Here is a 27,365-nt window from a genome sequence, read left to right as displayed (position 1 = left end):
CAGGGTTCAGTGTTAATCAGTGAGACTCCCACAGGGTTCAGTGTTAATCAGTGAGGCTCCCACAGGGTTCAGTGTTAATCAGTGAGACTTCCACAGGGTTCAGTGTTAATCAGTGAGACTCCCACAGGGTTCAGTGTTAATGAGTGAGACTCACACAGGGTTCATTGTTAATCAGTGAGACTCCCACAGGGTTCAGTGTTAATCAGTGAGACTCCCACAGGGTTCAGTGTTAATCAGTGACACTCCCACAGGGTTCAGTGTTGATCAGTGAGACTCCCACAGGGTTCAGTGTTAATCAGTGAGGCTCCCACAGGATTCAGTGTTAATCAGTGAGACTCCCACAGGGTTCAGTGTTAATCACTGAGACTCCCATAGGGTTCAGTGTTAATCAGTGAGACTCCCACAGGGTTAAGTGTTAATCACTGAGACTCCCACAGGGTTCAGTGTTAATCAGTGAGACTCCCACAGGGTTCAGTGTTAATCACTGAGACTCCCACAGGGTTCAGTGTTAATCAGTGAGACTCCCACAGGGTTCAGTGTTAATCACTGAGACTCCCACAGGGTTCAGTGTTGATCAGTGAGACTCCCACAGGGTTCAGTGTTAATCACTGAGACTCCCACAGGGTTCAGTGTTAATCAGTGAGACTCCCACAGGGTTCAGTGTTAATCACTGAGACTCCCACAGGGTTCAGTGTTAATCAGTGAGACTCCCACAGGGTTCAGTGTTAATCACTGAGACTCCCACAGGGTTCAGTGTTAATCAGTGAGACTCCCACAGGGTTCAGTGTTAATCAGTGAGACTCCCACAGGGTTCAGTGTTAATCAGTGAGACTCCCACAGGGTTCAGTGTTAATCAGTGAGGCTCCCACAGGGTTCAGTGTTAATCAGTGAGACTCCCACAGGGTTCAGTGTTAATCACTGAGACTCCCACAGGGTTCAGTGTTAATCAGTGAGACTCCCACAGGGTTCAGTGTTAATCAGTGAGACTCCCACAGGGTTCAGTGTTAATCAGTGACACTCCCACAGGGTTCAGTGTTAATCAGTGAGACTCCCACAGGGTTCAGTGTTGATCAGTGAGACTCCCACAGGGTTCAGTGTTAATCAGTGAGACTTCCCACAGGGTTCAGTGTTAATCAGTGAGACTTCCCACAGGGTTCAGTGTTAATCAGTGAGACTCCCACAGGGTTCAGTGTTAATCAGTGAGACTCCCACAGGGTTCAGTGTTAATCACTGAGACTCCCATAGGGTTCAGTGTTAATCAGTGAGACTCCTACAGGGTTAAGTGTTAATCACTGAGACTCCCACAGGGTTCAGTGTTAATCAGTGAGGCTCCCACAGGGTTCAGTGTTAATCACTGAGACTCCCACAGGGTTCAGTGTTAATCAGTGACACTCCCACAGGGTTCAGTGTTAATCAGTGAGACTCCCACAGGGTTCAGTGTTAATCAGTGAGACTCCCACAGGGTTCAGTGTTAATCAGTGAGACTCCCACAGGGTTCAGTGTTAATCAGTGAGACTCCCACAGGGTTCAGTGTTAATCAGTGAGGCTCCCACAGGGTTCAGTGTTAATCAGTGAGACTCCCACAGGGTTCAGTGTTAATCACTGAGACTCCCACAGGGTTCAGTGTTAATCAGTGAGACTCCCACAGGGTTCAGTGTTAATCACTGAGACTCCCACAGGGTTCAGTGTTAATCAGTGAGACTCCCACAGGGTTCAGTGTTAATCACTGAGACTCCCACAGGGTTCAGTGTTAATCAGTGAGACTCCCACAGGGTTCAGTGTTAATCACTGAGACTCCCACAGGGTTCAGTGTTAATCAGTGAGACTCCCATAGGGTTCAGTGTTAATCAGTGAGACTCCCACAGGGTTCAGTGTTAATCACTGAGACTCCCACAGGGTTCAGTGTTAATCAGTGAGGCTCCCACAGGGTTCAGTGTTAATCAGTGAGACTCCCACAGGGTTCAGTGTTAATCAGTGACACTCCCACAGGGTTCAGTGTTAATCAGTGAGACTCCCACAGGGTTCAGTGTTAATCAGTGAGACTCCAACAGGGTTCAGTGTTAATCAGTGACACTCCCACAGGGTTCAGTGTTAATCAGTGAGATTCCCATAGGGTTCAGTGTTAATCAGTGAGACTCCCACAGGGTTCAGTGTTAATCAGTGAGGCTCCTACAGGGTTCAGTGTTAATCACTGAGACTCCCACAGGGTTCAGTGTTAATCAGTGAGACTCCCACAGGGTTCATTGTTAATCAGTGAGACTCCCACAGGGTTCAGTGTTAATCAGTGAGACTCCCACAGGGTTCAGTGTTAATCAGTGAGACTCCCACAGGGTTCAGTGTTAATCAGTGAGGCTCCCACAGGGTTCAGTGTTAATCAGTGAGACTCCCACAGGGTTCAGTGTTAATCAGTGGGACTCCCACAGGGTTCAGTGTTACTCACTGAGACTCCCACAGGGTTCAGTGTTAATCAGTGAGACTCCCACAGGGTTCAGTGTTAATCACTGAGACTCCCACAGGGTTCAGTGTTAATCACTGCGACTCCCACAGGGTTCAGTGTTAATCACTGAGACTCCCACAGGGTTCAGTGTTAATCAGTGAGACTCCCACAAGGTTCAGTGTTAATGAGACTCCCACAGGGTTCAGTGTTAATCAGTGAGACTCCCATAGGGTTCAGTGTTAATCAGTGAGACTCCCACAGGGTTCAGTGTTAATCAGTGAGACTCCCACAGGGTTCAGTGTTAATCAGTGAGACTCCCACAGGGTTCAGTGTTAATCAGTGAGACTCCCACAGGGTTCAGTGTTAATCAGTGAGACTCCCACAAGGTTCAGTGTTAATGAGACTCCCACAGGGTTCAGTGTTAATCAGTGAGACTCCCATAGGGTTCAGTGTTAATCAGTGAGACTCCCACAGGGTTCAGTGTTAATCAGTGAGACTCCCACAGGGTTCAGTGTTAATCACTGAGACTCCCACAGGGTTCAGTGTTAATCACTGAGACTCCCACAGGGTTCAGTGTTAATCACTGAGACTCCCACAGGGTTCAGTGTTAATCAGTGAGACTCCCACAGGGTTCAGTGTTGATCAGTGAGACTCCCACAGGGTTCAGTGTTAATCAGTGAGACTCCCACAGGGTTCAGTGTTAATCAGTGAGGCTCCCACAGGGTTCAGTGTTAATCAGTGAGACTCCCACAGGGTTCAGTGTTAATGAGTGAGACTCACACAGGGTTCAGTGTTAATCAGTGAGACTCCCACAGGGTTCAGTGTTAATCAGTGAGACTCCCACAGGGTTCAGTGTTAATCACTGAGACTCCCATAGGGTTCAGTGTTAATCAGTGAGACTCCCACAGGGTTCAGTGTTAATCAGTGAGACTCCCACAGGGTTCAGTGTTAATCAGTGAGACTCCCACAGGGTTCAGTGTTAATCAGTGACACTCCCACAGGGTTCAGTGTTAATCAGTGAGACTCCCACAGGGTTCAGTGTTAATGAGTGAGACTCACACAGGGTTAATTGTTAATCAGTGAGACTCCCACAGGGTTCAGTGTTAATCAGTGAGACTCCCACAGGGTTCAGTGTTAATCAGTGACACTCCCACAGGGTTCAGTGTTAATCAGTGAGACTCCCACAGGGTTCAGTGTTAATCAGTGAGGCTCCCACAGGGTTCAGTGTTAATCAGTGAGACTCCCACAGGGTTCAGTGTTAATCAGTGAGACTCCCACAGGGTTCAGTGTTAATGAGTGAGACTCACACAGGGTTCATTGTTAATCAGTGAGACTCCCACAGGGTTCAGTGTTAATCAGTGAGACTCCCACAGGGTTCAGTGTTAATCAGTGACACTCCCACAGGGTTCAGTGTTGATCAGTGAGACTCCCACAGGGTTCAGTGTTAATCAGTGAGGCTCCCACAGGATTCAGTGTTAATCAGTGAGACTCCCACAGGGTTCAGTGTTAATCACTGAGACTCCCATAGGGTTCAGTGTTAATCAGTGAGACTCCCACAGGGTTAAGTGTTAATCACTGAGACTCCCACAGGGTTCAGTGTTAATCAGTGAGACTCCCACAGGGTTCAGTGTTAATCACTGAGACTCCCACAGGGTTCAGTGTTAATCAGTGAGACTCCCACAGGGTTCAGTGTTAATCACTGAGACTCCCACAGGGTTCAGTGTTGATCAGTGAGACTCCCACAGGGTTCAGTGTTAATCACTGAGACTCCCACAGGGTTCAGTGTTAATCAGTGAGACTCCCACAGGGTTCAGTGTTAATCACTGAGACTCCCACAGGGTTCAGTGTTAATCAGTGAGACTCCCACAGGGTTCAGTGTTAATCACTGAGACTCCCACAGGGTTCAGTGTTAATCAGTGAGACTCCCACAGGGTTCAGTGTTAATCAGTGAGACTCCCACAGGGTTCAGTGTTAATCAGTGAGACTCCCACAGGGTTCAGTGTTAATCAGTGAGGCTCCCACAGGGTTCAGTGTTAATCAGTGAGACTCCCACAGGGTTCAGTGTTAATCACTGAGACTCCCACAGGGTTCAGTGTTAATCAGTGAGACTCCCACAGGGTTCAGTGTTAATCAGTGAGACTCCCACAGGGTTCAGTGTTAATCAGTGACACTCCCACAGGGTTCAGTGTTAATCAGTGAGACTCCCACAGGGTTCAGTGTTGATCAGTGAGACTCCCACAGGGTTCAGTGTTAATCAGTGAGACTTCCCACAGGGTTCAGTGTTAATCAGTGAGACTTCCCACAGGGTTCAGTGTTAATCAGTGAGACTCCCACAGGGTTCAGTGTTAATCAGTGAGACTCCCACAGGGTTCAGTGTTAATCACTGAGACTCCCATAGGGTTCAGTGTTAATCAGTGAGACTCCCACAGGGTTAAGTGTTAATCACTGAGACTCCCACAGGGTTCAGTGTTAATCAGTGAGGCTCCCACAGGGTTCAGTGTTAATCACTGAGACTCCCACAGGGTTCAGTGTTAATCAGTGACACTCCCACAGGGTTCAGTGTTAATCAGTGAGACTCCCACAGGGTTCAGTGTTAATCAGTGAGACTCCCACAGGGTTCAGTGTTAATCAGTGAGACTCCCACAGGGTTCAGTGTTAATCAGTGAGACTCCCACAGGGTTCAGTGTTAATCAGTGAGGCTCCCACAGGGTTCAGTGTTAATCAGTGAGACTCCCACAGGGTTCAGTGTTAATCACTGAGACTCCCACAGGGTTCAGTGTTAATCAGTGAGACTCCCACAGGGTTCAGTGTTAATCACTGAGACTCCCACAGGGTTCAGTGTTAATCAGTGAGACTCCCACAGGGTTCAGTGTTAATCACTGAGACTCCCACAGGGTTCAGTGTTAATCAGTGAGACTCCCACAGGGTTCAGTGTTAATCACTGAGACTCCCACAGGGTTCAGTGTTAATCAGTGAGACTCCCATAGGGTTCAGTGTTAATCAGTGAGACTCCCACAGGGTTCAGTGTTAATCACTGAGACTCCCACAGGGTTCAGTGTTAATCAGTGAGGCTCCCACAGGGTTCAGTGTTAATCAGTGAGACTCCCACAGGGTTCAGTGTTAATCAGTGACACTCCCACAGGGTTCAGTGTTAATCAGTGAGACTCCCACAGGGTTCAGTGTTAATCAGTGAGACTCCAACAGGGTTCAGTGTTAATCAGTGACACTCCCACAGGGTTCAGTGTTAATCAGTGAGATTCCCATAGGGTTCAGTGTTAATCAGTGAGACTCCCACAGGGTTCAGTGTTAATCAGTGAGGCTCCTACAGGGTTCAGTGTTAATCACTGAGACTCCCACAGGGTTCAGTGTTAATCAGTGAGACTCCCACAGGGTTCATTGTTAATCAGTGAGACTCCCACAGGGTTCAGTGTTAATCAGTGAGACTCCCACAGGGTTCAGTGTTAATCAGTGAGACTCCCACAGGGTTCAGTGTTAATCAGTGAGGCTCCCACAGGGTTCAGTGTTAATCAGTGAGACTCCCACAGGGTTCAGTGTTAATCAGTGGGACTCCCACAGGGTTCAGTGTTACTCACTGAGACTCCCACAGGGTTCAGTGTTAATCAGTGAGACTCCCACAGGGTTCAGTGTTAATCACTGAGACTCCCACAGGGTTCAGTGTTAATCACTGCGACTCCCACAGGGTTCAGTGTTAATCACTGAGACTCCCACAGGGTTCAGTGTTAATCAGTGAGACTCCCACAAGGTTCAGTGTTAATGAGACTCCCACAGGGTTCAGTGTTAATCAGTGAGACTCCCATAGGGTTCAGTGTTAATCAGTGAGACTCCCACAGGGTTCAGTGTTAATCAGTGAGACTCCCACAGGGTTCAGTGTTAATCAGTGAGACTCCCACAGGGTTCAGTGTTAATCAGTGAGACTCCCACAGGGTTCAGTGTTAATCAGTGAGACTCCCACAAGGTTCAGTGTTAATGAGACTCCCACAGGGTTCAGTGTTAATCAGTGAGACTCCCATAGGGTTCAGTGTTAATCAGTGAGACTCCCACAGGGTTCAGTGTTAATCAGTGAGACTCCCACAGGGTTCAGTGTTAATCAGTGAGACTCCCACAGGGTTCAGTGTTAATCAGTGAGACTCCCACAGGGTTCAGTGTTAATCAGTGGGACTCCCACAGGGTTCAGTGTTAATCAGTGACACTCCCACAGGGTTCAGTGTTAATCAGTGAGACTCCCACAGGGTTCAGTGTTAATCAGTGAGACTCCCACAGGGTTCAGTGTTAATCACTGAGACTCCCACTGGGTTCAGTGTTAATCAGTGAGACTCCCACAGGGTTCAGTGTTAATCAGTGAGACTCCCACAGGGTTCAGTGTTAATCAGTGAGACTCCCACAGGGTTCAGTGTTAATCACTGAGACTGCCACAGGGTTCCGTGTTAATCACTGAGACTCCCACAGGGTTCAGTGTTAATCACTGAGACTCCCACAGGGTTCACTGTTAATCAGTGAGGCTCCCACAGGGTTCAGTGTTAATCAGTGAGACTCCCACAGGGTTCAGTGTTAATGAGTGAGACTCCCACAGGGTTCAGTGTTAATCACTGAGACTCCCACAGGGTTCAGTGTTAATCACTGAGACTCCCACAGGGTTCAGTGTTAATCACTGACACTCCCACAGGGTTCAGTGTTAATCAGTGAGACTCCCACAGGGTTCAGTGTTAATCAGTGAGACTCCCACAGGGTTCAGTGTTAATCACTGAGACTCCCACAGGGTTCAGTGTTAATCAGTGAGACTCCCACAGGGTTCAGTGTTAATCAGTGAGACTCTCACAGGGTTCAGTGTTAATCACTGACACTCCCACAGGGTTCAGTGTTAATCAGTGAGACTCCCACAGGGTTCAGTGTTAATCAGTGAGACTCACACAGACTGAGGCTCCCACAGGGTTCAGTGTTAATCACTGAGACTCCCACAGGGTTCAGTGTTAATCAGTGAGACTCCCACAGGGTTCAGTGTTAATCACTGAGACTCCCACAGGGTTCAGTGTTAATCAGTGAGACTCCCACAGGGTTCAGTGTTAATCACTGAGACTCCCACAGGGTTCAGTGTTAATCAGTGAGACTCCCACACGGTTCAGTGTTAATCACTGAGACTCCCACAGGGTTCAGTGTTAATCAGTGAGACTCCCACAGGGTTCAGTGTTAATCAGTGAGACTCCCACAGGGTTCAGTGTTAATCACTGAGACTCCCACAGGGTTCAGTGTTAATCAGGGAGACTCCCACAGGGTTCAGTGTTAATCAGTGAGACTCCCACAGGGTTCAGTGTTAATCAGTGAGACTCCCACAGGGTTCAGTGTTAATCACTGAGACTCCCACAGGGTTCAGTGTTAATCAGTGAGACTCCCACAGGGTTCAGTGTTAATCAGTGAGACTCCCACAGGGTTCAGTGTTAATCACTGAGACTTACACAGGGTTCAGTGTTAATCACTGAGACTCCCATAGGGTTCAGTGTTATTCAGTGAGACTCCCACAGGGTTCAGTAATCACTGAGACTCCCACAGGGTTCAGTGTTAATCACTGAGACTCCCACAGGGTTCAGTGTTAATCAGTGAGACTCACAGAGCCAGACTAAGGCTCCCACAGGGTTCATTGTTAATCACTGAGACTCACAGAGCCAGACTAAGGCTCCCACAGGGTTCAGTGTTGATCACTGAGACTCACACAGACAGACTAAGGCTCCCACAGGGTTCAGTGTTAATCACTGGGACTCCCACAGGGTTCAGTGTTACTCACTGAGACTCCCACAGGGTTCAGTGTTAATCAGTGAGACTCCCACAGGGTTCAGTGTTAATCACTGAGACTCCCACAGGGTTCAGTGTTAATCACTGAGACTCCCACAGGGTTCAGTGTTAATCACTGAGACTCCCACAGGGTTCAGTGTTAATTACTGAGACTCCCACAGGGTTCAGTGTTAATCAGTGAGACTCCCACAGGGTTCAGTGTTAATCAGTGAGACTCCCACAGGGTTCAGTGTTAATCACTGAGACTCCCACAGGGTTCAGTGTTAATCAGGGAGACTCCCACAGGGTTCAGTGTTAATCAGTGAGACTCCCACAGGGTTCAGTGTTAATCACTGAGACTCCCACAGGGTTCAGTGTTAATCAGTGAGACTTACACAGGGTTCAGTGTTAATCAGTGAGACTCCCACAGGGTTCAGTGTTAATCAGTGAGACTCCCACAGGGTTCAGTGTTAATCAGTGAGACTTACACAGGGTTCAGTGTTAATCAGTGTCACTCCCACAGGGTTCAGTGTTAATCACTGAGACTCCCACAGGGTACAGTGTTAATCAGTGAGACTCCCACAGGGTTCAGTGTTAATCAGTGAGACTCCCACAGGGTTCAGTGTTAATCAGTGAGACTCACACAGGGTTCAGTGTTAATCAGTGAGACTCACACAGGGTTCAGTGTTAATCAGTGAGACTTACACAGGGTTCAGTGTTAATCAGTGTCACTCCCACAGGGTTCAGTGTTAATCACTGAGACTCCCACAGGGTTAAGTGTTAATCACTGAGACTCACACAGGGTTCAGTGTTAATCAGTGAGACTCCCACAGGGTTCAGTGTTAATCAGTGGGACTCCCACAGGGTTCAGTGTTAATCAGTGACACTCCCACAGGGTTCAGTGTTAATCAGTGAGACTCCCACAGGGTTCAGTGTTAATCAGTGAGACTCCCACAGGGTTCAGTGTTAATCACTGAGACTCCCACTGGGTTCAGTGTTAATCAGTGAGACTCCCACAGGGTTCAGTGTTAATCAGTGAGACTCCCACAGGGTTCAGTGTTAATCAGTGAGACTCCCACAGGGTTCAGTGTTAATCACTGAGACTGCCACAGGGTTCCGTGTTAATCACTGAGACTCCCACAGGGTTCAGTGTTAATCACTGAGACTCCCACAGGGTTCAGTGTTAATCAGTGAGGCTCCCACAGGGTTCAGTGTTAATCACTGACACTCCCACAGGGTTCAGTGTTAATCAGTGAGACTCCCACAGGGTTCAGTGTTAATCACTGAGACTCCCACAGGGTTCAGTGTTAATCACTGAGACTCCCACAGGGTTCAGTGTTAATCACTGACACTCCCACAGGGTTCAGTGTTAATCAGTGAGACTCCCACAGGGTTCAGTGTTAATCAGTGAGACTCCCACAGGGTTCAGTGTTAATCACTGAGACTCCCACAGGGTTCAGTGTTAATCAGTGAGACTCCCACAGGGTTCAGTGTTAATCACTGAGACTCCCACAGGGTTCAGTGTTAATCAGTGAGACTCCCACAGGGTTCAGTGTTAATCACTGAGACTCCCACAGGGTTCAGTGTTAATGAGTGAGATTCCCACAGGGTTCAGTGTTAATCACTGAGACTCCCACAGGGTTCAGTGTTAATCACTGAGACTCCCATAGGGTTCAGTGTTAATCACTGAGACTCCCACAGGGTTCAGTGTTAATCAGTGAGACTCCCACAGGGTTCAGTGTTAATCACTGAGACTCCCACAGGGTTCAGTGAGACTCCCACAGGGTTCAGTGTTAATCAGTGAGACTCCCACAGGGTTCAGTGTTAATCACTGAGACTCCCACAGGGTTCAGTGTTAATCACGGAGACTCCCACAGGGTTCAGTGTTAATCAGTGAGACTCCCACAGGGTTCAGTGTTAATCAGTGAGACTCCCACAGGGTTCAGTGTTAATCATTGAGACTCCCACAGGGTTCAGTGTTAATCAGTGAGACTCCCACAGGGTTCAGTGTTAATCAGTGAGACTCCCACAGGGTTCAGTGTTAATCACTGAGACTTACACAGGGTTCAGTGTTAATCACTGAGACTCCCATAGGGTTCAGTGTTATTCAGTGAGACTCCCACAGGGTTCAGTAATCACTGAGACTCCCACAGGGTTCAGTGTTAATCACTGAGACTCCCACAGGGTTCAGTGTTAATCAGTGAGACTCACAGAGCCAGACTAAGGCTCCCACAGGGTTCATTGTTAATCACTGAGACTCACAGAGCCAGACTAAGGCTCCCACAGGGTTCAGTGTTGATCACTGAGACTCACACAGACAGACTAAAGCTCCCACAGGGTTCATTGTTAATCACTGAGGCTCACAGAGCCAGACTAAGACTCCCACAGGGTTCAGTGTTAATCACTGAGACTCACAGAGCCAGACTGAGGCTCCCACAGGGTTCAGTGTTAATCACTGGGGAGACTCACAGAGCCAGACTAAGACCCCCACAGGGTTCAGTGTTAATCACTGAGACTCACAGAGCCAGACTAAGACTCCCACAGGGTTCAGTGTTAATCACCGAGGCTCACAGAGCCAGACTAAGGCTCCCACAGGGTTCAGTGTTAATCACTGAGACTCAGACAGACAGACTAAGGTTCCCACAGGGTTCAGTGTTAACCACTGAGACTCACAGAGCCAGACTAAGGTTCCCACAGGGTTCAGTGTTAATCACTGAGACTCCCACAGGGTTCAGTGTTGATCACTGAGACTTACACAGACTAAGGCTCCCACAGGGTTCAGTGTTAATCACTGAGACTCCCAGAGCCAGACTGAGGCTCCCACAGGGTTCAGTGTTAATCACTGAGACTCCCAGAGACAGACTAAGGCTCCCACAGGGTTCAGTATTAATCACTGAGACTCCCACAGGGTTCAGTGTTAATCACTGAGACTCACACAGACAGACTAAGGCTCCCACAGGGTTCAGTGTTAATCACTGAGACTCACAGAACCAGACTGAGACTCCCACAGGGTTCAGTGTTAATCAGTGAGACTCCCACAGGGTTCAGTGTTAATCAGTGAGACTCCCACAGGGTTCAGTGTTAATCACTGAGACTCCCACAGGGTTCAGTGTTAATCAGTGAGACTCCCACAGGGTTCAGTGTTAATCAGTGAGACTCCCACAGGGTTCAGTGTTAATCACTGACACTCCCACAGGGTTCAGTGTTAATCAGTGAGACTCCCACAGGGTTCAGTGTTAATCAGTGAGACTCACACAGACTGAGGCTCCCACAGGGTTCAGTGTTAATCACTGAGACTCCCACAGGGTTCAGTGTTAATCAGTGAGACTCCCACAGGGTTCAGTGTTAATCACTGAGACTCCCACAGGGTTCAGTGTTAATCAGTGAGACTCCCACAGGGTTCAGTGTTAATCAGTGAGACTCACACAGGGTTCAGTGTTAATCAGTGAGACTCACACAGGGTTCAGTGTTAATCAGTGAGACTTACACAGGGTTCAGTGTTAATCAGTGTCACTCCCACAGGGTTCAGTGTTAATCACTGAGACTCCCACAGGGTTAAGTGTTAATCACTGAGACTCACACAGGGTTCAGTGTTAATCAGTGAGACTCCCACAGGGTTCAGTGTTAATCAGTGGGACTCCCACAGGGTTCAGTGTTAATCAGTGACACTCCCACAGGGTTCAGTGTTAATCAGTGAGACTCCCACAGGGTTCAGTGTTAATCAGTGAGACTCCCACAGGGTTCAGTGTTAATCACTGAGACTCCCACTGGGTTCAGTGTTAATCAGTGAGACTCCCACAGGGTTCAGTGTTAATCAGTGAGACTCCCACAGGGTTCAGTGTTAATCAGTGAGACTCCCACAGGGTTCAGTGTTAATCACTGAGACTGCCACAGGGTTCCGTGTTAATCACTGAGACTCCCACAGGGTTCAGTGTTAATCACTGAGACTCCCACAGGGTTCAGTGTTAATCAGTGAGGCTCCCACAGGGTTCAGTGTTAATCACTGACACTCCCACAGGGTTCAGTGTTAATCAGTGAGACTCCCACAGGGTTCAGTGTTAATCACTGAGACTCCCACAGGGTTCAGTGTTAATCACTGAGACTCCCACAGGGTTCAGTGTTAATCACTGACACTCCCACAGGGTTCAGTGTTAATCAGTGAGACTCCCACAGGGTTCAGTGTTAATCAGTGAGACTCCCACAGGGTTCAGTGTTAATCACTGAGACTCCCACAGGGTTCAGTGTTAATCAGTGAGACTCCCACAGGGTTCAGTGTTAATCACTGAGACTCCCACAGGGTTCAGTGTTAATCAGTGAGACTCCCACAGGGTTCAGTGTTAATCACTGAGACTCCCACAGGGTTCAGTGTTAATGAGTGAGATTCCCACAGGGTTCAGTGTTAATCACTGAGACTCCCACAGGGTTCAGTGTTAATCACTGAGACTCCCATAGGGTTCAGTGTTAATCACTGAGACTCCCACAGGGTTCAGTGTTAATCAGTGAGACTCCCACAGGGTTCAGTGTTAATCACTGAGACTCCCACAGGGTTCAGTGAGACTCCCACAGGGTTCAGTGTTAATCAGTGAGACTCCCACAGGGTTCAGTGTTAATCACTGAGACTCCCACAGGGTTCAGTGTTAATCACGGAGACTCCCACAGGGTTCAGTGTTAATCAGTGAGACTCCCACAGGGTTCAGTGTTAATCAGTGAGACTCCCACAGGGTTCAGTGTTAATCATTGAGACTCCCACAGGGTTCAGTGTTAATCAGTGAGACTCCCACAGGGTTCAGTGTTAATCAGTGAGACTCCCACAGGGTTCAGTGTTAATCACTGAGACTTACACAGGGTTCAGTGTTAATCACTGAGACTCCCATAGGGTTCAGTGTTATTCAGTGAGACTCCCACAGGGTTCAGTAATCACTGAGACTCCCACAGGGTTCAGTGTTAATCACTGAGACTCCCACAGGGTTCAGTGTTAATCAGTGAGACTCACAGAGCCAGACTAAGGCTCCCACAGGGTTCATTGTTAATCACTGAGACTCACAGAGCCAGACTAAGGCTCCCACAGGGTTCAGTGTTGATCACTGAGACTCACACAGACAGACTAAAGCTCCCACAGGGTTCATTGTTAATCACTGAGGCTCACAGAGCCAGACTAAGACTCCCACAGGGTTCAGTGTTAATCACTGAGACTCACAGAGCCAGACTGAGGCTCCCACAGGGTTCAGTGTTAATCACTGGGGAGACTCACAGAGCCAGACTAAGACCCCCACAGGGTTCAGTGTTAATCACTGAGACTCACAGAGCCAGACTAAGACTCCCACAGGGTTCAGTGTTAATCACCGAGGCTCACAGAGCCAGACTAAGGCTCCCACAGGGTTCAGTGTTAATCACTGAGACTCAGACAGACAGACTAAGGTTCCCACAGGGTTCAGTGTTAACCACTGAGACTCACAGAGCCAGACTAAGGTTCCCACAGGGTTCAGTGTTAATCACTGAGACTCCCACAGGGTTCAGTGTTGATCACTGAGACTTACACAGACTAAGGCTCCCACAGGGTTCAGTGTTAATCACTGAGACTCCCACAGGGTTCAGTGTTAATCAGTGAGACTCCCACAGGGTTCAGTGTTAATCACTGAGACTCCCACAGGGTTCAGTGTTAATCAGTGAGACTCCCACAGGGTTCAGTGTTAATCAGTGAGACTCACACAGGGTTCAGTGTTAATCAGTGAGACTCACACAGGGTTCAGTGTTAATCAGTGAGACTTACACAGGGTTCAGTGTTAATCAGTGTCACTCCCACAGGGTTCAGTGTTAATCACTGAGACTCCCACAGGGTTAAGTGTTAATCACTGAGACTCACACAGGGTTCAGTGTTAATCAGTGAGACTTCCACAGGGTTCAGTGTTAATCAGTGGGACTCCCACAGGGTTCAGTGTTAATCAGTGACACTCCCACAGGGTTCAGTGTTAATCAGTGAGACTCCCACAGGGTTCAGTGTTAATCAGTGAGACTCCCACAGGGTTCAGTGTTAATCACTGAGACTCCCACTGGGTTCAGTGTTAATCAGTGAGACTCCCACAGGGTTCAGTGTTAATCAGTGAGACTCCCACAGGGTTCAGTGTTAATCAGTGAGACTCCCACAGGGTTCAGTGTTAATCACTGAGACTGCCACAGGGTTCCGTGTTAATCACTGAGACTCCCACAGGGTTCAGTGTTAATCACTGAGACTCCCACAGGGTTCAGTGTTAATCAGTGAGGCTCCCACAGGGTTCAGTGTTAATCACTGACACTCCCACAGGGTTCAGTGTTAATCAGTGAGACTCCCACAGGGTTCAGTGTTAATCACTGAGACTCCCACAGGGTTCAGTGTTAATCACTGAGACTCCCACAGGGTTCAGTGTTAATCACTGACACTCCCACAGGGTTCAGTGTTAATCAGTGAGACTCCCACAGGGTTCAGTGTTAATCAGTGAGACTCCCACAGGGTTCAGTGTTAATCACTGAGACTCCCACAGGGTTCAGTGTTAATCAGTGAGACTCCCACAGGGTTCAGTGTTAATCACTGAGACTCCCACAGGGTTCAGTGTTAATCAGTGAGACTCCCACAGGGTTCAGTGTTAATCACTGAGACTCCCACAGGGTTCAGTGTTAATGAGTGAGATTCCCACAGGGTTCAGTGTTAATCACTGAGACTCCCACAGGGTTCAGTGTTAATCACTGAGACTCCCATAGGGTTCAGTGTTAATCACTGAGACTCCCACAGGGTTCAGTGTTAATCAGTGAGACTCCCACAGGGTTCAGTGTTAATCACTGAGACTCCCACAGGGTTCAGTGAGACTCCCACAGGGTTCAGTGTTAATCAGTGAGACTCCCACAGGGTTCAGTGTTAATCACTGAGACTCCCACAGGGTTCAGTGTTAATCACGGAGACTCCCACAGGGTTCAGTGTTAATCAGTGAGACTCCCACAGGGTTCAGTGTTAATCAGTGAGACTCCCACAGGGTTCAGTGTTAATCATTGAGACTCCCACAGGGTTCAGTGTTAATCAGTGAGACTCCCACAGGGTTCAGTGTTAATCAGTGAGACTCCCACAGGGTTCAGTGTTAATCACTGAGACTTACACAGGGTTCAGTGTTAATCACTGAGACTCCCATAGGGTTCAGTGTTATTCAGTGAGACTCCCACAGGGTTCAGTAATCACTGAGACTCCCACAGGGTTCAGTGTTAATCACTGAGACTCCCACAGGGTTCAGTGTTAATCAGTGAGACTCACAGAGCCAGACTAAGGCTCCCACAGGGTTCATTGTTAATCACTGAGACTCACAGAGCCAGACTAAGGCTCCCACAGGGTTCAGTGTTGATCACTGAGACTCACACAGACAGACTAAAGCTCCCACAGGGTTCATTGTTAATCACTGAGGCTCACAGAGCCAGACTAAGACTCCCACAGGGTTCAGTGTTAATCACTGAGACTCACAGAGCCAGACTGAGGCTCCCACAGGGTTCAGTGTTAATCACTGGGGAGACTCACAGAGCCAGACTAAGACCCCCACAGGGTTCAGTGTTAATCACTGAGACTCACAGAGCCAGACTAAGACTCCCACAGGGTTCAGTGTTAATCACCGAGGCTCACAGAGCCAGACTAAGGCTCCCACAGGGTTCAGTGTTAATCACTGAGACTCAGACAGACAGACTAAGGTTCCCACAGGGTTCAGTGTTAACCACTGAGACTCACAGAGCCAGACTAAGGTTCCCACAGGGTTCAGTGTTAATCACTGAGACTCCCACAGGGTTCAGTGTTGATCACTGAGACTTACACAGACTAAGGCTCCCACAGGGTTCAGTGTTAATCACTGAGACTCCCAGAGCCAGACTGAGGCTCCCACAGGGTTCAGTGTTAATCACTGAGACTCCCAGAGACAGACTAAGGCTCCCACAGGGTTCAGTATTAATCACTGAGACTCCCACAGGGTTCAGTGTTAATCACTGAGACTCACACAGACAGACTAAGGCTCCCACAGGGTTCAGTGTTAATCACTGAGACTCACAGAACCAGACTGAGACTCCCACAGGGTTCAGTGTTAATCAGTGAGACTCCCACAGGGTTCAGTGTTAATCAGTGAGACTCCCACAGGGTTCAGTGTTAATCACTGAGACTCCCACAGGGTTCAGTGTTAATCAGTGAGACTCCCACAGGGTTCAGTGTTAATCAGTGAGACTCCCACAGGGTTCAGTGTTAATCACTGACACTCCCACAGGGTTCAGTGTTAATCAGTGAGACTCCCACAGGGTTCAGTGTTAATCAGTGAGACTCACACAGACTGAGGCTCCCACAGGGTTCAGTGTTAATCACTGAGACTCCCACAGGGTTCAGTGTTAATCAGTGAGACTCCCACAGGGTTCAGTGTTAATCACTGAGACTCCCACAGGGTTCAGTGTTAATCAGTGAGACTCCCACAGGGTTCAGTGTTAATCACTGAGACTCCCACAGGGTTCAGTGTTAATGAGTGAGACTCCCACAGGGTTCAGTGTTAATCACTGAGACTTCCACAGGGTTCAGTGTTAATCACTGAGACTCCCATAGGGTTCAGTGTTAATCACTGAGACTCCCACAGGGTTCAGTGTTAATCAGTGAGACTCCCACAGGGTTCAGTGTTAATCACTGAGACTCCCACAGGGTTCAGTGTTAATCAGTGAGACTCCCACAGGGTTCAGTGTTAATCAGTGAGACTCCCACAGGGTTCAGTGTTAATCACTGAGACTCCCACAGGGTTCAGTGTTAATCACGGAGACTCCCACAGGGTTCAGTGTTAATCATTGAGACTCCCACAGGGTTCAGTGTTAATCAGTGAGACTCCCACAGGGTTCAGTGTTAATCACTGAGACTCCCACAGGGTTCAGTGTTAATCAGTGAGACTCCCACAGGGTTCAGTGTTAATCAGTGAGACTCCCACAGGGTTCAGTGTTAATCACTGAGACTTACACAGGGTTCAGTGTTAATCACTGAGACTCCCATAGGGTTCAGTGTTAATCAGTGAGACTCACAGAGCCAGACTAAGGCTCCCAAAGGGTTCATTGTTAATCACTGAGACTCACAGAGCCAGACTAAGGCTCCCACAGGGTTCAGTGTTGATCACTGAGACTCACACAGACAGACTAAGGCTCCCACAGGGTTCAGTGTTAATCACTGAGGCTCACAGGGCCAGACTAAGACTCCCACAGGGTTCAGTGTTAATCACTGAGACTCACAGAGCCAGACTGAGGCTCCCACAGGGTTCAGTGTTAATCACTGGGGAGACTCACAGAGCCAGACTAAGACTCCCACAGGGTTCAGTGTTAATCACTGAGACTCACAGAGCCAGACTAAGACTCCCATAGGGTTCAGTGTTAATCAGTGAAACTCCCACAGGGTTCAGTGTTAATCAGTGAGACTCCCACAGGGTTCAGTGTTAATCACTGAGACTCCCACAGGGTTCAGTGTTAATCAGTGAGACTCCCACAGGGTTCAGTGTTAATCAGTGAGACTCCCACAGGGTTCAGTGTTAATCACTGACACTCCCACAGGGTTCAGTGTTAATCAGTGAGACTCCCACAGGGTTTAGTGTTAATCAGTGAGACTCACACAGACTGAGGCTCCCACAGGGTTCAGTGTTAATCACTGAGACTCCCACAGGGTTCAGTGTTAATCAGTGAGACTCCCACAGGGTTCAGTGTTAATCACTGAGACTCCCACAGGGTTCAGTGTTAATCAGTGAGACTCCCACAGGGTTCAGTGTTAATCACTGAGACTCCCACAGGGTTCAGTGTTAATCACTGAGACTCCCATAGGGTTCAGTGTTAATCACTGAGACTCCCACAGGGTTCAGTGTTAATCAGTGAGACTCCCACAGGGTTCAGTGTTAATCACTGAGACTCCCACAGGGTTCAGTGTTAATCAGTGAGACTCCCACAGGGTTCAGTGTTAATCAGTGAGACTCCCACAGGGTTCAGTGTTAATCACTGAGACTCCCACAGGGTTCAGTGTTAATCACGGAGACTCCCACAGGGTTCAGTGTTAATCAGTGAGACTCCCACAGGGTTCAGTGTTAATCAGTGAGACTCCCACAGGGTTCAGTGTTAATCACTGAGACTCCCACAGGGTTCAGTGTTAATCAGTGAGACTCCCACAGGGTTCAGTGTTAATCAGTGAGACTCCCACAGGGTTCAGTGTTAATCACTGAGACTTACACAGGGTTCAGTGTTAATCACTGAGACTCCCATAGGGTTCAGTGTTATTCAGTGAGACTCCCACAGGGTTCAGTAATCACTGAGACTCCCACAGGGTTCAGTGTTAATCACTGAGACTCCCACAGGGTTCAGTGTTAATCAGTGAGACTCACAGAGCCAGACTATGGCTCCCACAGGGTTCATTGTTAATCACTGAGACTCACAGAGCCAGACTAAGGCTCCCACAGGGTTCAGTGTTGATCACTGAGACTCACACAGACAGACTAAGGCTCCCACAGGGTTCAGTGTTAATCACTGAGGCTCACAGAGCCAGACTAAGACTCCCACAGGGTTCAGTGTTAATCACTGAGACTCACAGAGCCAGACTGAGGCTCCCACAGGGTTCAGTGTTAATCACTGGGGAGACTCACAGAGCCAGACTAAGACTCCCACAGGGTTCAGTGTTAATCACTGAGACTCACAGAGCCAGACTAAGACTCCCACAGGGTTCAGTGTTAATCACCGAGGCTCACAGAGCCAGACTAAGGCTCCCACAGGGTTCAGTGTTAATCACTGAGACTCAGACAGACAGACTAAGGTTCCCACAGGGTTCAGTGTTAACCACTGAGACTCACAGAGCCAGACTAAGGTTCCCACAGGGTTCAGTGTTAATCACTGAGACTCCCACAGGGTTCAGTGTTAATCACTGAGACTTACACAGACTAAGGCTCCCACAGGGTTCAGTGTTAATCACTGAGACTCCCAGAGCCAGACTGAGGCTCCCACACGGTTCAGTGTTAATCACTGAGACTCCCAGAGACAGACTAAGGCTCCCACAGGGTTCAGTATTAATCACTGAGACTCCCACAGGGTTCAGTGTTAATCACTGAGACTCACACAGACAGACTAAGGCTCCCACAGGGTTCAGTGTTAATCACTGAGACTCACAGAACCAGACTGAGGCTCCCACAGGGTTCAGTGTTAATCACTGACTCACAGAGCTAGACTAAGACTCCCTCTCATAGGGTTCAGTGTTAATCACTGAGGCTCACACAGCCAGACTAAGGCTCCCACAGGGTTCAGTGTTAATCACTGAGGCTCACAGATCCAGACTAAGGCTCCCACAGGGTTCAGTGTTAATCAGCCAGACTCACAGAGCCAGACTAAGGCTCCCACAGGGTTCATTGTTAATCACTGAGACTCACAGAGCCAGACTAAGGCTCCCACAGGGTTCAGTGTTAATCACTGAGGCTCATAGAGCCAGACTAAGGCTCCCACAGGGTTCAGTGTTAATCAGCCAGACTCACAGAGCCAGACTAAGGCTCCCACAGGGTTCAGTGTTAATCACTGAGACTCACAGAGCCAGACTAAGGCTCCCACAGGGTTCAGTGTTAATCACTGAGGCTCATAGAGCCAGACTAAGGCTCCCACAGGGTTCAGTGTTAATCAGCCAGACTCACAGAGCCAGACTAAGGCTCCCACAGGGTTCAGTGTTAATGACTGAGACTCACAGAGCCAGACTAAGACTCCCACAGGGTTCAGTGTTAATCACTGAGACTCACAGAGCCAGACTAAGGCTCCCACAGGGTTCAGTGTTAATCAGCCAGACTCACAGAGCCAGACTAAGGCTCCCACAGGGTTCAGTGTTAATCACTGAGACTCACAGAGCCAGACTAAGGCTCCCACAGGGTTCAGTGTTAATCACTGAGGCTCATAGAGCCAGACTAAGGCTCCCACAGGGTTCAGTGTTAATCAGCCAGACTCACAGAGCCAGACTAAGGCTCCCACAGGGTTCAGTGTTAATGACTGAGACTCACAGAGCCAGACTAAGACTCCCACAGGGTTCAGTGTTAATCACTGAGGCTCACAGAGCCAGACTAAGGCTCCCACAGGGTTCAGTGTTAATCAGCCAGACTCACAGAGCCAGACTAAGGCTCCCACAGGGTTCAGTGTTAATGACTGAGACTCACAGAGCCAGACTAAGACTCCCACAGGGTTCAGTGTTAATCACTGAGGCTCACAGAGCCAGACTAAGGCTCCCACAGGGTTCAGTGTCTTTCCCCGCGTGTCTCCCCCCGTGTCTCTCCCCCCGTGTCTCTCCCCTGTGTCTCACCCCCGTGTCTCTCCCCCCGTGTCTCTCCCTCTGTGTCTCCCCCCCGTGTCTCCCCCCCGTGTCTCTCCCCCGTGTCTCCCTCCGTGTCTCTCCCTCCGTGTCTCTCCCCCATGTCTCTCTCCCCGTGTCTCTCCCCCCGTGTCTCTCCGTCCATGTCTCTCCCTCCGTGTCTCTCCCCCATGTCTCTCCCGTGTCTCTCCCCCCGTATCTCTCTCCCCGTGTCTCCCCCCCGTGTCTCTCCCCCCGTGTCTCTCCCCCCGTGTCTCTCTCCCCGTGTCTCTCCCCCCGTATCTCTCTCCCCGTGTCTCCCCCCCGTGTCTCTCCCCCCGTGTCTCTCCCCCCGTGTCTCTCCCCCGTGTCTCCCCCCCCGTGTCTCTCCCCCCGTGTCTCTCCGCCCATGTCTCTCCCTCCGTGTCTCTCCCCCGTGTCTCTCCCCGTGTCTCCCCCCCATGTCTCTCCCCGTGTCTTCCCCCGTGTCTCCTTCCCCGTGTCTCCCCCGTGTCTCCCCCCCGTGTCTTCCCCCGTGTCTCCTTCCCCGTGTCTCTTCCCCCGTCTCTCCCCCCCCGTCTCTCCCCCCCCGTGTCTCTCCCCCCGTGTCTCCCCCCCGTGTCTCCCCCCCGTGTCTCCCCCCGTGTCTCTCTCCCCGTGTCTCCCCCCCGTGTCTCTCTCCCCGTGTCTCCCCGTGTCTCCCCCCCGTGTCTCCCCCCCGTGTCTCCCCCCGTGTCTCTCTCCCCGTGTCTCCCCCCCGTGTCTCTCTCCCCGTGTCTCCCCCGTGTCTCCCCCGTGTCTCCCCCGTGTCTCTCCCCCGTGTCTCTCCCTCCGTGTATCTCCCCCCGTGTCTCCCCCGTGTCTCCCCCATGTCTCTCCCCCGTGTCTCTCCCCCCGTGTCTCTCCCCCCGTGTCTCTCCCCCCGCGTCTCCCCCCCGTGTCTCCCCCGTGTCTCCCCCGTGTCTCTCCCCCATGTCTCTCCCCCCGTGTCTCTCCCCCCGTGTCTCTCCCCCACGTGTCTCTCCCCCCGTGTCTCTCCCCCCGTGTCTCTCCCCCCGTGTCTCTCCCCCCGTGTCTCTCCCCCCGTGTCTCCCCCCCGTGTCTCTCTCCCCCCGTGTCTCTCCCCCCGTGTCTCCCACGTGTCTCTCCCCCCGTGTCTCTCCCCCCCGTGTCTCTCTCCCCCCGTGTCTCTCCCCCGTGTCTCCCCCGTGTCTCCCCCCGTGTCTCTCCCCCACGTGTCTCTACCCCCGTGTCTCTCTCCCCGTGTCTCTCCCCCGTGTCTCCCCCGTGTCTCCCCCGTGTCTCCCCCCGTGTCTCTCCCCCTGTGTCTCTCCCCCGTGTCTCTCCCCGTGTCTCTCCCCCCGTGTCTCTCCCCCGTGTCTCTCCCCCGTGTCTTTCCCCCGTGTCTCTCCCCCGTGTCTCTCCCCCCCTGTCTCTCCCCGTGTCTCTCCCCGGGTGTCTCTCCCCCATGTCTCTCCCCCCGTGTCTCTCCCCCACGTGTCTCTCCCCCCCGTGTCTCTCTCCCCGTGTCTCCCCCGTGTCTCCCCCCCGTGTCTCCCCCCCGTGTCTCCCCCCCCGTGTCTCTCTCCCCGTGTCTCTCCCCCGTGTCTCTCCCCCCGTGTCTCCCACGTGTCTCTCCCCCCGTGTCTCTCCCCCACGTGTCTCTCTCCCCCGTGTCTCCCCCCGTGTCTCGCCCCGTGTCTCGCCCCGTGTCTGCCCCGTGTCTCGCCCCGTGTCTCTCCCCGGGTGTCTCTCCCCCATGTCTCTCCCCCCGTGTCTCCCCCACATGTCTCTCCCCCCCGTGTCTCTCTCCCCGTGTCTCGCCCCGTGTCTCTCCCCCCGTGTCTCCCCCGTGTCTCCCCTGTGTCTCCCCCGTGTCTCGCCCCGTGTCTCCCCACTAGAGGTCTCACCGTTTCGCGGTGTTTCTGAGAAGCGTCTCCTGGCACTCCTCAAGAGCCCCGGGGTCGTCCGCGAGCTGAGACACGGCGGGGGAGACACGCGGAGACACGCGGAGACGCGCGGAGACGCGCGGAGGGACACGGAGACACGCAGAGACACGGAGAGACACGGAGAGACACGGAGGGACAGGGAGGCGTTGTACACGCGGGGAGAGGTCACAGACACCTTCACGCTCATCCTGCAGGTGACTCGCACGCAGAGACACGGAGAGACACACGCAGAGACACGGAGATACGCAGAGAGACGCAGAGACACGGAGAGACACGGAGAGACACAGAGACACACACAGAGATACTCACACACACAGAACACTCACACACAGAGACACACACGCGGAGACATGCAGAGACACCGAGAGACACACGGAGAGACACGGAGAGACACGGAGAGACACGGAGAGACACGGAGAGACACGGAGAGACACGGAGGGACAGGGAGGCGTTGTACACGCGGGGAGAGGTCACGGACACCTTCACGCTTATCCTGCAGGTGACTCGCACGCAGAGACACGGAGAGACACACGGAGACACACGCAGAGACACGTGGAGACATGCAGAGACACGGAGACACACGCAGAGACACGGAGACACACGCAGAGACACGGAGAGACACGGAGAGACACGCAGAGACACGCAGAGACACGCAGAGACACGGAGACACACACACAGAGACACGCAGAGAGACATGCAGAGACACACGCAGAGACACGCAGAGACACGGAGAGACACGGAGAGAGACGCAGAGAGACGCAGAGACACACACAGAGACACACACAGAGACACACGCAGAGACACACGCAGAGACACACACAGAGACACACGCAGAGACACACACAGAGACACACGCAGAGACACGGAGACACGGAGAGACACACAGAGACACGGAGACACACGCAGAGACATGGAGACACGCAGAGACACGCAGAGACACGGAGACAGAGAGAGAGACAGGGAGAGACACACAGAGAGACACAGAGAGACAGAGAGAGACACAGAGACACACAGAGAGACACAGAGAGACACGGAGAAACGGATAGACACAGAGATACAGAGACGCACAGAGAGATAGAGAGACAAAGAGAGACACAGGAAGACACAGACACAGGGAGACACAGAGACACAGGGAGACAAAGAGACACACAGAGAGACGGACAGACACAGAGATACAGAGATACAGAGAGACACACAGAGAGACACACAGAGACACGGAGAGACAGAGAGACAGAGACACTCACACAGAGACACTCACACACACAGAGACACACAGACACACACACAGACACACACAGAGACACTCACACACACAGAGACACACACACAGAGACACACAGGAAGACACAGAGAGACAGAGACACACAGAGAGACACAGGGAGACAGAGGGACAGAGAGACAGAGACGCAGAGAGACACGGAGAGACACAGAGAGACACAGAGACACACGGAGAGACACGGAGAGACACGGAGAGACAGAGAGAGAGACACGGAGAGACAGAGACAGAGAGACAGAGACACAGGAAGACACACAGAGACACAGAGAGACACAGGGAGACACAGAGAGACACAGGGAGACACAGAGAGACACAGAGAGACACAGGGAGACACAGGGAGACACAGAGAGACACAGAGACACAGAGAGACACAGGGAGACACAGGGAGACACAGAGAGACACAGGGAGACACAGGGAGACACAGAGAGACACAGAGAGACACAGGGAGACACAGAGAGACACAGAGAGACACAGGGAGACACAGAGAGACACAGAGAGACACAGAGACACAGAGAGACAGAGACACAGAGAGACACAGGGAGACACAGGGAGACACAGAGAGATACAGGGAGACACAGAGAGACACAGAGAGACACAGGGAGACACAGGGAGACACAGGGAGACACACGGAGACACAGGGAGACACACAGAGACACAGAGATACAGAGACACAGAGAGACACAGAGATACACAGAGACACAGGGAGACACAGAGAGACACAGGGAGACACAGGGAGACACAGAGACAGAGAGACACAGAGAGACACAGGGAGACACAGGGAGACACAGAGAGACACAGAGAGACACAGAGAGACACGGGAAGACACAGAGAGACACAGAGAGACACAGGAAGACACAGAGAGACACAGAGAGACACAGGGAGACACAGGAAGTCACAGAGAGACACACAGAGACACAGAGAGACACAGGGAGACACAGAGAGACACAGAGAGACAGAGACACAGAGAGACACAGAGAGACACAGGGAGACACAGAGAGACACAGAGAGACAGAGACACAGAGAGACACAGAGAGACACAGAGAGACACAGAGAGACAGAGACACAGAGAGACACAGAGAGACACAGAGAGACACAGGGAGACACAGAGAGACACAGAGAGACAGAGACACAGAGAGACACAGAGAGACAGAGACACAGGGAGACACAGAGAGACACAGGGAGACACAGAGAGACACAGAGACACAGAGAGACACAGGGAGACACAGAGAGACACAGAGACACAGAGAGACACAGGGAGACACAGGGAGACACAGAGAGACACAGGGAGACACAGGGAGACACAGAGAGACACAGAGAGACACAGGGAGACACAGAGAGACACAGAGAGACACAGGGAGACACAGAGAGACACAGAGACACAGAGAGACAGAGACACAGAGAGACACAGGGAGACACAGGGAGACACAGAGAGATACAGGGAGACACAGAGAGACACAGAGAGACACAGGGAGACACAGGGAGACACAGGGAGACACAGGGAGACACACAGAGACACAGAGATACAGAGACACAGAGAGACACAGAGACACACAGAGACACAGGGAGACACAGAGAGACACAGGGAGACACAGGGAGACACAGAGACAGAGAGACACAGAGAGACACAGGGAGACACAGGGAGACACAGAGAGACACAGAGAGACACGGGAAGACACAGAGAGACACAGAGAGACACAGGAAGACACAGAGAGACACAGAGAGACACAGGGAGACACAGGAAGTCACAGAGAGACACACAGAGACACAGAGAGACACAGGGAGACACAGAGAGACACAGAGAGACAGAGACACAGAGAGACACAGAGAGACACAGGGAGACACAGAGAGACACAGAGAGACAGAGACACAGAGAGACACAGAGAGACACAGAGAGACAGAGACACAGAGAGACACATGGAGACACAGAGAGACACAGAGAGACACAGAGAGACACAGGGAGACACAGAGAGACACAGAGAGACAGAGACACAGAGAGACACAGAGAGACAGAGACACAGGGAGACACAGAGAGACACAGGGAGACACAGAGAGACACAGAGACACAGAGAGACACAGAGAGACACAGAGAGACACAGAGAGACAGAGACACAGAGAGACACAGAGAGACAGAGACACAGAGAGACACAGAGAGACACAGAGAGACACAGGGAGACACAGAGAGACAGAGACACAGAGAGACACAGGGAGACACAGAGAGACACAGAGAGACACAGAGAGACAGAGACACAGAGAGACACAGAGAGACACAGAGAGACACAGAGAGACAGAGACACAGGGAGACACAGGGAGACACAGAGAGACACAGGGAGACACAGAGAGACACAGAAAGACACAGAGACAAAGACACAGAGAGACACAGGGAGACACAGAGAGACACAGAGAGACACAGGGAGACACAGGGAGACACAGAGAGACACAGAGACACAGAGAGACACAGGGAGACACAGGGAGACACAGAGAGACACAGGGAGACACAGGGAGACACAGAGAGACACAGAGAGACACAGGGAGACACAGAGAGACACAGAGAGACACAGGGAGACACAGAGAGACACAGAGAGACACAGAGACACAGAGAGACAGAGACACAGAGAGACACAGGGAGACACAGGGAGACACAGAGAGATACAGGGAGACACAGAGAGACACAGAGAGACACAGGGAGACACAGGGAGACACAGGGAGACACACGGAGACACAGGGAGACACAGGGAGACACACAGAGACACAGAGATACAGAGACACAGAGAGACACAGAGACACACAGAGACACAGGGAGACACAGAGAGACACAGGGAGACACAGGGAGACACAGAGACAGAGAGACACAGAGAGACACAGGGAGACACAGGGAGACACAGAGAGACACAGAGAGACACAGAGAGACACGGGAAGACACAGAGAGACACAGAGAGACACAGGAAGACACAGAGAGACACAGAGAGACACAGGGAGACACAGGAAGTCACAGAGAGACACACAGAGACACAGAGAGACACAGGGAGACACAGAGAGACACAGAGAGACAGAGACACAGAGAGACACAGAGAGACACAGGGAGACACAGAGAGACACAGAGACAGAGACACAGAGAGACACAGAGAGACACAGAGAGACACAGAGAGACAGAGACACAGAGAGACACATGGAGACACAGAGAGACACAGAGAGACACAGAGAGACACAGGGAGACACAGAGAGACACAGAGAGACAGAGACACAGAGAGACACAGAGAGACAGAGACACAGGGAGACACAGAGAGACACAGGGAGACACAGAGAGACACAGAGACACAGAGAGACACAGGGAGACACAGGGAGACACAGAGAGACACAGAGACACAGAGAGACACAGGGAGACACAGGGAGACACAGAGAGACACAGGGAGACACAGGGAGACACAGAGAGACACAGAGAGACACAGGGAGACACAGAGAGACACAGAGAGACACAGGGAGACACAGAGAGACACAGAGACACAGAGAGACAGAGACACAGAGAGACACAGGGAGACACAGGGAGACACAGAGAGATACAGGGAGACACAGAGAGACACAGAGAGACACAGGGAGACACAGGGAGACACA

General features: G+C 51.2%; 1 protein-coding gene across 6 annotated transcripts in view; it reads left to right on the top strand.

Moving 5' to 3' along the window:
- LOC116936996 (metal transporter CNNM2-like) overlaps nt 1-27,365 on the top strand; it is a 72,980-nt gene that overhangs the window by 19,511 nt on the left and 26,104 nt on the right. For 4 of the 6 annotated variants that reach the window (XM_076064902.1, XM_076064901.1, XM_076064903.1 and 1 more), the window contains one exon: nt 22,433-22,674. In XM_076064902.1, the coding sequence (XP_075921017.1) occupies nt 22,433-22,674 (242 nt within the window). Of the gene's footprint in view, nt 1-22,432; nt 22,675-22,809; nt 22,980-27,365 lie in introns of those variants that run through there. The other 2 variants (XM_076064905.1, XM_076064904.1) reach the window with 2 other exon arrangements.

The sequence above is a fragment of the Petromyzon marinus genome, unplaced genomic scaffold (genome assembly GCF_048934315.1).
Source record: "Petromyzon marinus isolate PM22_M1 ecotype Great Lakes invasive population unplaced genomic scaffold, UKy_Petmar_22M1.pri1.0 PM_Scaffold_89, whole genome shotgun sequence".
Taxonomy (NCBI): domain Eukaryota; kingdom Metazoa; phylum Chordata; class Hyperoartia; order Petromyzontiformes; family Petromyzontidae; genus Petromyzon; species Petromyzon marinus.
The sequence above is the reverse complement of the archived record's forward strand: the minus strand, read 5'-3'. Positions and strand labels throughout refer to the sequence as shown.